This window comes from Lutra lutra, chromosome 9, assembly GCF_902655055.1.
Source record: "Lutra lutra chromosome 9, mLutLut1.2, whole genome shotgun sequence".
NCBI lineage: Eukaryota > Metazoa > Chordata > Mammalia > Carnivora > Mustelidae > Lutra > Lutra lutra.
Window position 1 is genome coordinate 61643200 of NC_062286.1, and position 16307 is coordinate 61659506.

At 33.1% G+C, this 16307-nt stretch overlaps 1 protein-coding gene across 4 annotated transcripts in view; it reads left to right on the forward strand.

The window, feature by feature from the left end:
- USP34 (ubiquitin specific peptidase 34) overlaps positions 1 to 16307 on the forward strand; it is a 242333-nt gene that overhangs the window by 129530 nt on the left and 96496 nt on the right. For all 4 annotated transcript variants that reach the window (XM_047745811.1, XM_047745813.1, XM_047745812.1 and 1 more), the window contains 9 exons: positions 113 to 195; positions 2770 to 2924; positions 3892 to 4005; positions 5557 to 5656; positions 5786 to 5945; positions 8673 to 8799; positions 8896 to 9043; positions 14237 to 14337; positions 14555 to 14764. In XM_047745811.1, coding sequence (XP_047601767.1) covers positions 113 to 195; positions 2770 to 2924; positions 3892 to 4005; positions 5557 to 5656; positions 5786 to 5945; positions 8673 to 8799; positions 8896 to 9043; positions 14237 to 14337; positions 14555 to 14764 — 1198 coding nt within the window. The remainder of the gene's footprint in view (positions 1 to 112; positions 196 to 2769; positions 2925 to 3891; positions 4006 to 5556; positions 5657 to 5785; positions 5946 to 8672; positions 8800 to 8895; positions 9044 to 14236; positions 14338 to 14554; positions 14765 to 16307) is intronic.

The window sequence follows — 16307 nt, forward strand, 5'->3', positions numbered from 1 at the left end:
CTAAAGTAGAATTTTACTTTGGTATAATTTAAGATTAGGACCATTAAATCTTTAAAAATAATTAAGAAGTAGGCTCTTTCAGTTAATTATTTTAATGACTTTTTAAATATAGGTACAGCCATAGTGCCGAAGTTCAAGTTCGACTTCAGTTCTTGACTTGTGTGTTTTCAACTCTGGGATCACCTGATCATTTCAGTAAGCTTTTTAATCAGTCTTTTAATCAGTATTTTATTCAGTTTTTAGGTCTGTATTGACTCTTAGAAGAGTCCAGTTAAATGTGCTCATGCCTTTAGATTTCTGTAGTGACTATTTAATATTTAATTCATATTTTCAATGCCGAATGTCCTCAGTATGTATGGCAGTATGAGCGTGACCCTGACATATTTCTGCTTCAGTCTCTGAAAATGCCAGTTTCTCAGTGGATAAAAAGCTCATTTCAAGAACAAGATATTTGGGATAGAAGATACCATGTTTAGGGGTGACTGTATTTTTTATTTCTTTTAGTTATAGAATTCTTCTGACACTCCATTTGGAAACAGCCACTGTCTACTTATTGTTGTTAGGGCTAGTCTTAGTCTCAACCCAAAATTGCTTGGCTTCACAGGTGATAGAGATATTTAGAGTCCCTGGTTTTATTTACATTAATCTAAAATTCAGTTTCATTAATAATTAACTTTAAAAAAACTGGTCTGGTATATTCAGGGTGTGGACCATATCTAAAACCACACTCTAGGTATATTTGAGAGGAGGAAGCTTGATTTCCTTTTGGCGAGAGCTGCTTTTCTCTTGCGGGACACATGTTGTTATTTTTCACTCCACACTTTTTCTGTGTATCCTTGTCAACAAACTTTGTTTTAGGACATACTCTCTTTCTTTAGCTATGTTTGATATAGTCAGACTTAGAAGTGTCTTGCTAGCCTGAGAGGTGTCATCATGGCTCTTTTAAGTCCATGTCTGTGCTTGAGATACACCATTTACTCATTCGCCTGTTTAATTTCTTCAAGTTAAGCTCTTTGTAACAAATGCCACTAAAGTGATACCAAAAGATTTAAAAATGAGACACTGGTTTTTGATAGGAAACTTCTGTTTCATGTTATTAGGTCTTTTATCACCCCCATTATCACTGATAATACACAAGAAATAAATAATTTAAAATACATAAAACCAGTCTTACACATGGAGAAGTCAACCTAAGACAGGTATTGTCAGCATAAATAATTCCACACGACTAAGGTTCATGTTTCTTTAATTAAGATTCTCTTTGGAAACTGTTAACCACTCTTCCCAGTATTTGAATAATGAATAATTTTTCACTATTTTGAGTGATGAATATTTTTGAAATTCATGTATCAAATAATAATGAATATTTTTGAATTCAAATATTTTGAATAATGAATAATTTTGCTGTTCCCATTCCAGGGAGCACAGTATAGATTCTTACTGTATAGGCGTATAATAGCTACTGTTGAGAGAAAAACCAAACTGAGAACTTCACTTCTCCCACATCATAATTGTTCTTCCTGGCACAATTCCTGTTAGGTATAATATAGTTACTCCAAAGTTATATTAAATGTGGATTGGTGTTTCGGTCATTTATGAATACACTTATTTTATCATATAGTTTACTATAATTAACCTGGATACTGTTTTTTTTTTCTTGTTTTGTTTTTACAGCTCTTAATTTTCTTCTCTCTTTTCTTAATTATTGAATGCATTTAAATTAGAATATGCTGTAAAGATTGTTTCTGATTCATTCATTCGTTCTTTCTTTCTTTTTCTTAATATTGGCTCCCAGGGGTATAAATTCTTCAACTTGTATGGCTATATGAGAAATTGATAGGGTACTTATTTTGTGATCAAATTCTGTAGACTGATACTGCTACTACGTAAATATTTTCTGAGGTGTTTTTTTTCTATTCTGGATCTCGCCTACCTTTCCCAGGAAAGAGGTTTCTTATGATTGTATCATATTTTCCCATCCCTTTCCGATTCTGGGAAACAACCTACGCTTTGGAACCCTTTAATGATACACTTTAAAAAATTCCTATGATGCTTTAATTCTACCCTTTTTGGATTTTCTTCTTTATCCATAATCAGATTTGTGATTGCCTGTATTGCCTTCCCTTAGTTCTGAACAGTTCTTTTGCCTTTTTTCTGCCAGACTTTGGAATCATTTAATACTTGGGTCAAAGTACTATACAGATTTCATCTCATTAAATTGGCTTCCCAGCTAATTGAATATCCTGATGTGTTGCTGTTTCCTCTTTTAGGCAGTCAATTACTTTTTGCTTTATTCATCATACAGCTCCTTCCCCCCCACCCCGGCAGTAGTTTCCAAAAATAATGCTTATTGGCATTTATTGTTTTTCTTCAGTGTGCATAGAATGGTCTTTGAACATGATGTGCATGTACTTTGTTAACCCTTAATTAAACCTTAGAACTGACTTCTCAACTTTTGGGATTACCCCACCCTATTAATCATTTTTATTGTAATCCAGTGTATGTCCTTATTTTAATGAGAGTGATTTTCCAGACCAAATGGCTCTTGTAGGATACTATATAAGTTGTGTATTTTTAGATGATTTATATATGGATTATGTATAAGTACATTTTGCATTTTGAAAGCATAAATTATGTGAAATCTCTTATAACACAAATTGTATAAAATACCTCCCTTTATATTTCGGCATATATTGGCACTTCTAGTATATTGAATTAAGACCAAAACATTGTATGTACCATGATTCAAAATTTGTAATTTTTATCTAGGGTTAAGTTTAGAGCAAGTCGACATTTTATGGCATTGTTTAGTAGAAGATGCTGAGTGTTATGATGATGCACTCCATTGGTTTTTAAATCAAGTTCGAAGTAAAGATCAACATGCTATGGGAATGGAAACCTACAAACATCTTTTCCTAGAGAAGGTAATTTTATTTCTTGACAGTTTTACCATTCCTGTTGTTTTCCTGTATTTCCTTTTTATCTCTTGAAATAAAAACTCTATAATGTTAGTTTTTTCCTCTTTTGACATCGATTTGTAAAATAGACAAATGTACTATTTTTAGCAGTCTTTATATAATTTTGTCCTGTAGGTTTTACTTTGATTTTTTTTTCCTCTGCAGTGTTTATATTGATATGAATATGAGTGAGAGCTATATTCTGTGACTCTTAGTTAGATGGCTGTGGTTTTAGCCAGTCCTATGGCAGAAATAAACCAATCTCCTGATTGGATTCCAAAAAGTCCTTTTTAGGAAGCACCATCATGTCTTGTTATTAAAGATATTTTTCTATCCAGTTTTTGTTCTTTATCAGATGCCCCAGTTGGTTCAGGTAATAATTTTCCATTTGGATTTTGAAACTTGACAATATTAAAGCAATAGACTTTTTATTTTATACTTATTTTTGAGATTATATACAGTCTTTGCAAACCAATATTATCTCTGTGGTAGAATTAAATATATATGAATGAGTTTTGGTACATATATACTAAATCACTTAATAGATCTACTACAAAGCTACAGATAAACCCTCAAGGATCTTAATTTCAAGCCCTAACTTAAACACAAACTGTACATACAGCTACACATCTTTTAAATGTGTATGAGATTAGATATACAATAAATGATAAAACTATTTATATCCTCTGATTTATCTATGTATATATTGAAAATTGAAATAGATATTAGGTTTTAATTATGACCTGAATAAAATTTTCATTAAATTATTATTTTTTTTTATTTTAAAACCATCACTAAGATATTGAGCTGATAACATTTTCTTCTGCAGTGGGTTACAATAAAATTATGTTTGTTAAATTTGTTAATCTAAATTTGATAAATTAAAATATATTAATTATCACACTTAACTAGTTAAAAAAAATTTTTTTTTAAGATGCCCCAGCTAAAACCTGAAACGATTAGCATGACTGGCTTAAACCTGTTTCAGCATCTCTGTAACTTGGCTCGATTGGCAACCAGTGCTTATGATGGCGGTTCAAACTCTGAGGTATGGATTCAGACTTGACATTTTATTAGGTCAGCTTATGGGATTTTTCTTTTATTCTTCAGATTAGATTACTGAATTATTTAGTCTGCCAACCATTGAATTTATTAATTATGAAGACTGTTATTCTTAGGTTTTAAAAAGCTTTATCTTTTGATTTTAAAAGTTGTACAAAGCAAATTTGGGACTTTTTTTTTCGTTTTTGGTTACCAAATGTAACCTTGGTTGTATGTAATGAAAACACATTCTTTGATGCAGAAGAGGCTACCTGAATGTTTTTAAAAGTACTGTAGAAGCTCCTAGCTAATACAGTCAAGTAGTTTTGTCCACTAGGAGGTTGATTTGTCTAAAATCTGATTGTTACGGCATTTGTGTGACCAAACTTTAACTTGCTCTTGGACAGCACCAGAGTTCCTAGAATAGAATCAACCTTAAATCATCTCTGACCTTGAGCCATGTCCATTCATTAACTGAAGACTCACAAATTGCTAGTGTTATTTCTGGCTTACTATTCCATTTGCCTCAATGGGTGGCTGCTGGGTTTTCTTTGAACGCATTATTTATTAGACTCACCCAGCACAGACTGTTTTTTGAAAGTCTTCTTCATTGGACATTCCAGTTTATTAATGTTAGCTTTGATTTAGATAGTATCTTCTCACATTTTTCATTAATTTTCTTTAGAAGTTGGAGTTGTTTATAGAGAGAAAGATAGGGAAAACTGGTTTTAGCCTATGTAGTAAAGAATAATTTTAATTGGATTTAGAATGCTTTCATAGTATCTTCCTACCTTTTTTCCTTGTTTGAATAGTGTTTTGTATTTTTTAAATATTGTGGTCTTTTTGATAACTTTCAAGGTAATTTCAGACAGATCTGTTTTACCTCAGAAGTATTCCTACTCTAATTTTGATGTAATATTGCTTTTTAAGTGGATGATATGAACTCAAAGGTTTACCTATTAGAAGAATACCTTGCTTCAGCCTGCCCAACTTTTGAGAACTTCGACTCCACTTTTTCTGTAGTTTTTAGTGAACACATTCTCTTTGTCATAGCATAGTTAACATCATAAATTTAAGTAACAACTTGGGTTAGCATATTTAAAATTTTTTTCTGTGAATATCTGAAAGCAGAGGGTTTTTATCAGAGTAATTTGGATGAAAACATTGAAGCTTTTTTCTGCTAATAATTATGTGTATGTTGTTTTTAATCACTTGTAGTGCGTTTTGGGGATTTGAGTTTTTCCCACTATGTAGTTACAGCTTTTGGTTAAAACATTACACATATGCGCACACACACACACACACACACACACACACACAGTTAGCTGCTTTATAATTTTTTTTTAGAACCAGTACACGTGTATTGCAGTAGTTGAGGAAATTTTCAAGGCTTTTATCATTTTGTTATTTAATTTTAATAGGAATTGCCTTTTAAATGCTTTATAGGATATTAAAAGTCTTTGATATTGTATGGCTTTGAAACTTGAAACTACTTCAGTCTTCTAATTGTTTATATTGTTGAAAATAAGATTTATAGATGTCATATTTTCTTCCTTAGCTTTGTGGTATGGACCAATTTTGGGGCATTGCTTTAAGAGCACAATCTGGTGATGTCAGTCGAGCAGCTATCCAGTATATTAACTCCTATTATATTAATGGTGAGTGATTTAAAATACTGTCTGATAATTTCTTATGTGAGGATTTTTGTTTAGCTACAATTTATTATTATTTTTTTAACATAGCCAAACAATAAAGATTGATATACTGTCTAAACATCTGATTTTCAGGTAAAACGGGTTTGGAGAAGGAGCAAGAATTTATTAGTAAGTGTATGGAGAGTCTCATGATAGCTTCTAGCAGTCTTGAACAGGAATCACACTCAAGTCTCACTGTTATAGAAAGAGGACTCCTTATGCTGAAGACACATCTGGAAGCATTTAGGAGAAGGTAATTGTTTTATACTACATTATTACAGTGAATTTCAGGCGTTGTTTTGTTTTTGTTTTTTTTTCCTCCCATTGCTGACATGTACAAAAGTATTCCTAAAGTAAAGGTTTTGTTGGGGCAGGTAGAAAGCTTAACTTACCACAAGTGAAGGGTTAGTAATAGAAGTACTTTTATTCATAATATGTATCATTTTGCCAAGAAGGCAACATAGGTTCCCAGTAAATATTGTGGAACTTTAAGAATTCTTAAAAAACGCTGAGAAGATATGCATGAGTAGACTCTCTAGACAGAATTCCAACTCGAAGAAAGTATTACAACTGAAAGGCAGAACACCACCACCAAAAAAAGTTTCACTAAAACCCTCACCAAGAACATCAGATAATCTCTCATAGTTGAATCAAGTTGAGTCATTTGTTTCATTTGCTGTTTTTTTTTCTTCCTGGACTAGGAGACAGTATTTTAATTTTGAATTTCCATTTACCATGGAAACATGATCAAAAAATTCTGTGTTAATGAATATCTGTATAATTAATTTAGACATACCCTGTGTAATACAGAAATAAAGCAAATTTACATTTATGAATATATCGACTGAAATGGAAGGTGAGTAGATAGTTTTAATTAAGAAATTCTGTTTGTTAAAAATCATGACTAAATGTAAAAATACAACAAACTGTGTTGGCAAAAATTGTTAAAATTAATCTTTCAACTTCAGAGTTTGATGAGTCATATAATCGATATTTTTGAGATTCTATTTAAATTAACAGGAAATAATAATAAAAAGATGTTCTACACATTCCTTATAAATAACATGGCTTCATGATTTTAATATATTTAGGCAGTGCAAAATTCTTTATTTTGATTATGATTGCAACTTGTGGGAATTATACTTAAATAATACCTTGTGTTTTTAAAGAATGTGTAAGGGAACTCTAGAGTTTTTGGAACAGACATCACACTGCCTCATTACTTTACCACTCTAAAAAGTAAAAACAAAACAAAACAAATGTGGTGATGTGTCTTATTCAAATTAATAAAAATAAGTACTATTTGTAAAATTCAGATATTAAGGGTATACTACAAAAAATGAAAGTCATCATAATCTATCATCTCTTCCTCTTAGAGATAGTTACTGTTAATGAGATGATATAAATTTTTCTAAAATTTTCTTTTTTGCTTCAGAGTCTACAAACAACAAACCGGAAAGGGCCTATTGGCTTAAACCCTTAGTTCTCACACAGTGTTACTTGTGTTTTTAAAATATGTTTTTATTTTAAAAGTCTTTAAAAATAAATTAAGTTTCCTATGTTCAATGGTACTGTTTATAAGTTGAATGAATTTCAGTTAAAAAATCCCTTCTCAGATGTACAATTTTTTTTTCTAACTCATGGGAAATGATTGTGTAATATCCTTTGCTAGAAATCTTTTATACTTGTTCATGTTTTACTCTGAAAGTTAATGTTGATGTTAAGTAACTTATATAAATATTTATTTTTTTGGTGGCAGGTAGAGAAACTAGAAAACAAAATTGAATATTCAAAGCACTGAGGGCTAGTTTAAAATGTCAGTAATCTTCATGCACACCTTTATGTGGTATCACTGTACAATTTCAAGTGCTTAATGTGCTTAATTCTAATTTAAAATTTTCTACCATTTATAGAATGAAAATATAAAGTACTTATTGTGTTTGTATGTTCCTTATATTAAGAGAGTAAATAAAACTGTTTTTTAAAACTTTTTTTTTTAAAGAGGAAAGGTTATAAAGAGTGGTTCTCAGTCAGAGTGATTTTGTTGGCCAGGGGGCATTAGGTAATTTGTGAAGACACTTTTGATTACCACAGCTTAAGGGAAAAGTGGGTACTATTGGAATATAGTAGATAGTGACCAAGGATGCTCTGAACATCCTACTTTGCACAAGACTGTTTCGCCTGCATGCCCCTGCCCACAACTAAGAATTATCTGGTCTTAAAATAAGATTAGGATTACTCGTTTACTTAACTGTGAAAGCTGGATATTGGATTGCTTCTAGGATATCAAGTCCATTTATTTCCTTACTTTTCATCCTTCTAGAATTGCTGATTAGTTTTTGACATTGATAATTCTTTTCTTAACGAAATTCAGGTATCCTGGATCCTGTCTTCAAACAACTGAAAATCAGTTAGAAAACTGACAGTATTTAGTGAGTGACCTTGCTGGATGCCTTTCTCCCTTAAGATTAGTCTTTGTGGTTTATTTTATAATTTTAGCAGTCATGGAATCAACTCTCAAATTCTGTTAGGCATATATGTACTAGGATACATTTCTGTCTCTGAAAAATGTTCCTAATAACCTTTTTTTCTCCTGTGAATGTAGGAATGAGAACTTAAATTTCACTTCCTGGATTAGTTTGTTTCTTTGAATTCTCCTGTTTCAATACTTCCCACTCTCCCCGCCCTTTTAAAAAAAAAAAAAAAGATAGAGTTCTTTTTTTTTTTAAATAATGTTCTTAATGGGAAATTTTTTCCTTAGTAATTTTTCTTGTAAACTATCTTTTAAGGAACTCTTAGCTGTATTTACGCATTTAAGTTGATGGCAGTATGATGAATCTAAGCTTAATGCTGTAGAGTAAATTGGAATGTGCTAGAAACTTCTGTGGGCTTTTTCATTTTGTAAAATGTTAAAAACTTCTGTAAAATTAAGGTGGTTTAAAATGATATTCTTCCTGTGTGTGGTTTTTCTGTGTTTTAGGTTTGCGTACCATCTCAGACAGTGGCAAATTGAAGGCACTGGTATTAGTAGTCATTTGAAAGCACTGAGTGACAAACAGTCCCTGCCGCTAAGGGTTGTATGCCAACCAGCTGGACTTCCTGACAAGGTAGTTACATAATTTTAGTTTTCAAATTGATAACATTTCCCAGTTCAAATATCTGTTCTTGTTATATTTTTAAATTGGTTGCATCTCATATTTCAGATGACTATTGAAATGTATCCTAGTGACCAGGTAGCAGATCTTAGGGCTGAAGTAACTCATTGGTATGAAAATTTACAGAAAGAACAAATAAATCAACAAGCTCAGCTTCAGGAGTTTGGTCAAAGCAGTCGAAAGGGAGAGTTTCCTGGTAAGTCCAACATTTTAAATTTTCATAATTACTAGATTCTATTATATATCAGCTTAGAACCTTTGCTTCTTTTAAGAGTATCAGGCATATTCATGGCTCCCCTCCTTTTGGTAGGGTGCCATTGATTCACAGAGAAGAGTTAAGAATTCCTACAGATGTTATTTGCAAATTTTTTTTCTCATTTTTCTCAAAAAAATTTTACTTTTGAGGTTATTTGATAAGCAGTTTGGGAATTACAAGTTTTATTTTCCATGTACTACTTAAGTACCCAGTTTTACCCAATAAAATTTTTTGGTCATTTTGGTATATTTTCTTTTATTCCCCAGAGCATATGAAAATAATACACCCTTAAATCCTACCTGTGAGGGGCGCCTGGGTGGCTCAGTGGGTTAAAGCCTCTGCCTTCGGCTCAGATCATGATCCCAGGGTCCTGGGATCGAGCCCCACATCGGGATATTTTGCTCAGCGGGGAACCTGCTTCCTCCTCTCTCTCTCTCTCTCTCTGCGCGTGCCTCTCCACCTACTTGAGATCTCTGCCTGTCAAATAAATAAAATCTTTAAAAAAAAAAATCCCATTTGTGGTATCTCCCCTTCCCTTCAAAAGAGTATCACATTAAGAAATTTTTCATATAGCTCCAAAAAGTATATTTGATACCTCCATTACTGTAACCATTAGAGCATTTTTAGTGTCTTTCCATTGCACATAAAGTGTGAGCTAATCAGAGTAACAACCATGAAAGCTGTTAAAATTTCAGACCTTTAAATTTTAAGTAAAATGTAACAGGCTGTATGTATATTTAGAAAAAAAAAATCTTAAAGTTTAAAAGCCGCTTTTTAGGATTTTTAATTTGCCTGTGTGCAGTGATAATTCTTTGGCATCTTCTAAAGTATCAGATCTTAGTATTTTTTCTTGAATAATTAATAAATATTCTTGGTACAATGGAATAGATGTTGAAAAGTTTCCCTACCCCTATCTCTAAACCACCTGTTTCCCTTTTCCTAATATATATGTAGTTGTTGGTTTCTTACATATCCGTCAAGAGATACCAAGAAGTAATGTAAGAATTACTCATGTATGTAAACCATAAATGGTAGCATTCCATTTATAGTGTGTATAGGAAGTTGCTTTATTCTTTTTAAATATACATATTCTGTAACGTGGTACCATGATGTGTTTTACTTATCCTCTATTAATGGGCATTTGTTTGCTATTTACGAGCAGTACACAGAGAATATCCCCACACATATATCATCTAATACGTGTTGGCTAAATACCTATGTTACAGAATTTTCTGGTCAAAAGGTATCTTATGTTGAAATATAAACAGAGAAGAGAATATGAAGTGAGTAATAATAAAATGAAAACTGTCCATGTACATACCATCCTAATTAAGAACTAGAACATTTTTAGAAGCTACTTGTGTATTCCTCTTTAATATCCTCTTTTCCTCTTCCCTCTAACACTATCTTGATTTTTTAGTTAATCGTTTTTGTGTGTGTGGTTTGTATGTTCGTGTTCTTTATACCTTTACCTTGGGTATATATATTCCTAAAAATATGTTATTTAGTTGCTATGTGAGACAGATAAGCCTAAATTTGATAGATTAAGGAAAGGGGGAGAACAGTCTTCTTGTTCCTAATGCGCTGAAATTTTGTAATACCTTCTTCTGAGTATTTGGCCTGTTTTCAACAATTGTGATGGGTACCTTACTGTATAGGTTGGCACCTCTTAGCTTGGCAACTTGTATCTTTAAGTTTGAGGATATTTTCTTGAATTAGTTTATTGATTTCTTGTCTGCTGTTTAATAATTTCTTTCATTATCTACATGTTTTATCTCTTGGACTGTTCCAAATTTACTTATTTTTCTCATGTTTCATTTCTTTGGCTTTAAACATTTCTTTGGCTTTAAAAGATGTTTTCACCTTTTACTTTTTTTCTTTTGAGTTTTCGCTGTCATGCTTTTAGTATCTAACATCTCTTTGTTCTCTCATTGCTCCTATTTTCATGGTTCAGATATCTTTGAGGCCCTTGGTGTTTTTTTTAAATTGTTGAATATTTTAAAATTCAGACTCATGGTTCCTGCATTTTAAGTAGAATGTTTAGCAAATTATATGATTATTCTTTATTAGTTTCATCTCATCTTTTCTCTCTTCTACCATGTATTTACCATTTTGGCATTCTTCATTGCCATGTATAGATCAAAATTTCCATTTGTTTTTTCTCTCTTTTTTTTTTCTCTTTCTAAGGAATTTCTTTTAAGAATGTTTGTCTTTCAGTGATGTATTTTCTCAAGCTTTTGTTGGAGAAAAGAGTTCATCTTACCTTCTATTTTGAAGGACATTTTCCCTGGACATAGAATTGTAGGTCAAGGATTGTTTTCTTTTCAGAACTTAGTAAATAGTTAAACCCATTGTTACTTGGTTTATAGAGTTTCTGATTCTAATTGCTTGTGTTTTTTTTTTTTTTCTTTCATCCTTTGTATATACACTGTACCTTTTTTTTTTTTTTTAAAAGATTTTATTTATTTTAATGAGGACTAGAAGGCACATACATGTGGAGGGGGAAGGAGAAGAAGAGGGAAAGAATCCCAAGCAGACTCAGTGTCGAGCTTGAGCTTGGAGCTGGCTCAGGGCTTCACTGCAGGATTCTGAGATCACAACCTGATCCAAAATTAAGAGCCTGACACTCCTCCAACTGAGCCACACAGGTGAACCCACCCCCTTTTTTAGGAGGTTGTTGAGGAGAGATTCTTAAGTAGGCTCCGTGCCCAGCAGGGAGCCAGATGGTGGGCTCAGTCTCAGAACCCTTAGATAATGACTTGACCTGAAATCAAGTGTTGGACACTTAACTGACTGAGCCACCTAGGTGCCCCTGCAGTGTCTTTTCAACTGTGGTTGATTTTAAAGAAATTTCTTGTTTTGGGTTTTAAATTTTTTTAAAGTAAGCTCTACTGCCAGTGTGGGGCTTGAATCCTCTACCAACTGGGCCAGTCAGGAGCCCCAGGAATTTTTGTTGTTGTTGTTGTTGTTGCATTGGTTTTCAGCAGTTTGATTTTAATGTGCCTTGTTGTGTTTTGTGTATATGCACTTTGGGTAAGTTCAGCTTCTTGGGTCTTTGTGTTTATATTTTTCACATTAGATAAAGGTTAGCAATTATATTTTTTTCAAATATTTTTTCTTTTTCCTTTCCCTTTGACCTAATTTCTAGGCCCCTACATTAGAGTATCCTAGACTTTTTGTTAATGTCTCACAGATCATGGAACTGCTTTTATTTTCCTTTTCTCCTTTCCCTCTCTTTTTCCCTGTGCTGCCCCCCCCCCCCCCCCCCCCGCTTTGTCAGGTGTTGGTTTTCTTCCTGTGTTCAACCAGGATAAATATAGATTGTAAGCCTGTGTCTGGATTGAGATTTATCTTTTTGGGGGTCTTCCTAGTTGCCACAAGTTCATTTGCTTTTCAGCTTGCAAACTTAGTTGGTATTGTCTTTTTGCTTTTTTTCCCGGTCTAAAATTAGTGAAATTTTGAAAATTTACTTTATTGGAATTTCAGAGGGTAAAATGTAGATGTGTTAATATATCATTGTAACCTAAGAGTTTTTCCAGATTTCTTGTTACTTTTTCTTGTTTTGAAACATTCACTACATTAAGATTTGAAATATTTAAAAGGTAGTAACTCTTTCTAGAGCTCTTAAGGAATAAGCAGTTTGGTTTTTTTTTTTTTTCTTTGTTTTCTTTTCCTTTTCTTGGGCAGGAAAGCAAGGTTTATTTTGAGCAATAGCAAAGTGATAGTACAAAGCTCCCAGGAGGGAGGGGACCTGAGAGAGTTGCTTTGATATGATAAAAAAAGATGCTTTCAAAAGTGGCAAAAGATAGAAAGCTGTTCCGTTAATTGTAAAAGCCAACTCAACCATTATAATAAAAAGTTAATGTGTAATACAGTGTATAGGCCTGTCTGACATCAAGTAGAATCCAAAAGCCTAAATAAAGTATTAGCTGTCTTAGTTTTCTTTTGGAACAAAGTTATACATGGTTAGAGTATCTCATGCACTTGGAACAAAGCCACGTGTAAATTATCTTAGCACTTCATCGTAGCTAAGGATGTTTTATTTCAATATTTTGAAAAAGATGAGCAGTCATGGATTGTATTATTATCTCGATAAGGTGGAAAAGACATTTTAATAAAAGTCTGCCAAAGTATGTTAAGTTTAACATAGAGTTTCTGTTGAAATATATGAATGAACACTTAACTACGTATATCTGCTTAGCATGTCTCTGTACAAATATTGTAGAGATAACTGTGTTAATTTATTTACATATTCTATCTAAAACCATAATGGAATTTTCATTTTAAATTTGATGAAATTATTCTGAATCATAAACTGTGTGGATAAACTAAACAATATCAGAAGTGCTGAGAGGAAAACCCAAAAGGGTAATGGAGAAATGAATTTCAATACTAGCTTTAAAAATATTTAAAAATTATGGGGTGCCTGGGTGGCCAGTGGGTTAAGCATCTGCCCTTGGCTCAGGTCATGATCCCAGCTCCCCGGGATCGAGCCCCTCAGCAGGGAGCCTGATTCTTCCTCACCCTGCTGCTCATGCTCTCTCTCAAATAAAAAAATAAAATCTTATTATAAAATATTTTAAAATTACAGTAACATAGTTTTGATGAAGAATTGTATCATTATGGAAAAGTAGTAGCCTTATTTCATTCATTTCTAAGGAGCTATGTAGTGTTTGTCCAGTGGAATTTTTCCAGATGAACTTAATAAAATTCAACAATCTTAAGGTTTAAATTATTCATTAGGTATTTCATCACTTTGCTTAATTTTCTACTCTTACCAAGCATTTCCTATTTAAAAAAATTTTCATGGATTAAACAAGAAATTCGAGTGCCTGCTATGTTCTAATGCTGGAACTACATCTCTGAATGTAATAAAATGTCTGCCTTTATAGAACTGGGTTTTATTTTTTCCTTTTTTTTTTTTTTTTTTGAGGTAAGACCAATAAATATGTAATGTCAGATGCTCATAAGTACTTTAAAGAAAAAGCAGAATAAGGGATTAATTTAGTGAAATGAGGCTCTTTAGATTGAGTGGTTAAGAGGAAGGCTCACATAATGTAACCATATATTTGTGTCAGTACATAAGTTAGCTTTTATAAAAATGTTCACTTAACGTTTTCTCCTATTTTTAAGGAGGACTTATGGGACCTGTTAGGATGATTTCATCTGGACATGAGTTAACAACGGATTATGATGAAAAAGCACTTCATGAGCTTGGTTTTAAAGATATGCAGGTACATACAAATGTGGTTTGAGTTTAAATGATCTATTGACTATTATATTCAACAGTTAAATTGTTGAAGGTATCCTTCAAAAGCAGTTATTATGGCTTTTGTTTTAAGTGTATCTGAAGTTTGTGAAGTTATTTTATACTTCTGAGATTTAGTAAACCAAAACTTGATATGTCTAATTATGTGTTGTTGTTTTCCCCCTTTGGTATTGTTTTTGTAGATGGTATTTGTATCTTTGGGTGCACCAAGGAGAGAACGGAAAGGGGAAGGTGTTCAGCTGCCAGCATCTTGCCTACCACCTCCTCAGAAAGACAACATTCCGATGCTTTTGCTTTTACAGGAGCCTCATTTAACTACTCTTTTTGATTTATTAGAAATGCTTGCATCATTTAAACCACCCTCAGGAAAAGTGGCAGTGGAAGATAGTGAGGTGACTTTATCATTTCATTTTTATAGTGTTTTATTTGTCTTTCAAGTGGAAAATAATTTCTCAGTAATGTCTTTTAAGATTTTATTAGAGCATGTGTGCATGTGCAGGGGGAGGGCTAGAGAGAGAGGGAGAGAATCTCAAGCAGACTTCCCACTGAGCAGGGAGCCCATCAGAGGGCTCAGTCTCACGACCCTGAGATCTTGACCCAAGTGGAATCGGACACTTAACTGACTGAGCCACCCAGGTGCCTCATTCTCAATAATCTCTTAAGAACAATAAAATCCAGGAACCCATTTATTCATTAGGTATTTAAGTGCCTATTATGATCTGGTTATACTCTTTTAAGTATTGTTTTATAAGGATCAATCAAAGTAGGCACAGTTTCAGCCTTCAGTCCAGTGGGGAAGAAAAAATAATTGATATGCCTGGCAGATAGTTTCAGGTAAACTAACAGCTAAATTTTATATAGAGGTAGCTGCTAAGACTAACATTATTAGGGAGTAGTGATAAGAAACTCATTTATATATATTATTTGGTCAGGGAACTTTTCTCTGAGGGAAACCATAAGTGATCTGAGTTAGAAAGATGAAAAGGAGCCAGCAAAATAAGGAGAATTGAGGGATCATCTGCACACAATAATCTCATTCCTGAAGCCCTTCATATAAGGAATCAGGCAGGTCTAGGAGTTGTTGGAGAGCTAATAATGAGTGGAATGGGGAGGGTAGTGGGAGAGGAACAAGATTGGAAAGGTGAGTAGAACCAGACTGGCTATGGCAGCTTGCTTCCATTTTACTCATAGTAAGGTGAACAGCAGTCAACTGTTCTAAGCAGAGGGAGGAGCATATGTTCTGATTCTGGTTTTCAAGGTAATAGATTTATTTGGCAAGAATAGAAAAAGCAGTGAGGATCCTAATGCACTAATCCAAGGAAGACTTCATGGTGCCCTGGAATAGAATGATGGGAATGGACAAATAAAGTTGATTTAATTGGATTGCATTAAGAGTGGGATAGACTCATGTTCAGGAACAAGGAAAACTGGAGATTGTGTCCAGGATTGTCTTGATCAACTGGGTAGATTCCAAATGAGATGAAGAATGGATGTTTGTGGGACATTAAGTGGAGATGTTAAGGAAGTAGTTGGATAAATGAGTTTGGAGCTCCGAGCATGGGCTTGGTCTGGAGAAATAAGATATGGGTAATCACTATAAAGATAGTATTTGAACTCTAGAGAGTATATGAGATCACCTAAAGGATTCAGTATGAGTCCGCTGACTTTGTTTTTTTAAATGCCTTTAAATGGACTTATCCTAAGATGATGTTCATTGATGTGTTTCATGCCGTGAATTATTTTGAGATTGAGTAACATTCAGTGCTACTGTTTTTTCTACTGTTCTGCTTTCTACTATTCTTTAATCAATTGCTACTATTCTTTCTTTCTCAAGAATGTTAAATGACTCTTTTCCATGTTTCCAAAATGTGTTTGATCATGGATGCATGGTAGCTGCTGTTGAGTCCTCTGTTCCCCATAGCCTTTTCTCTTGTG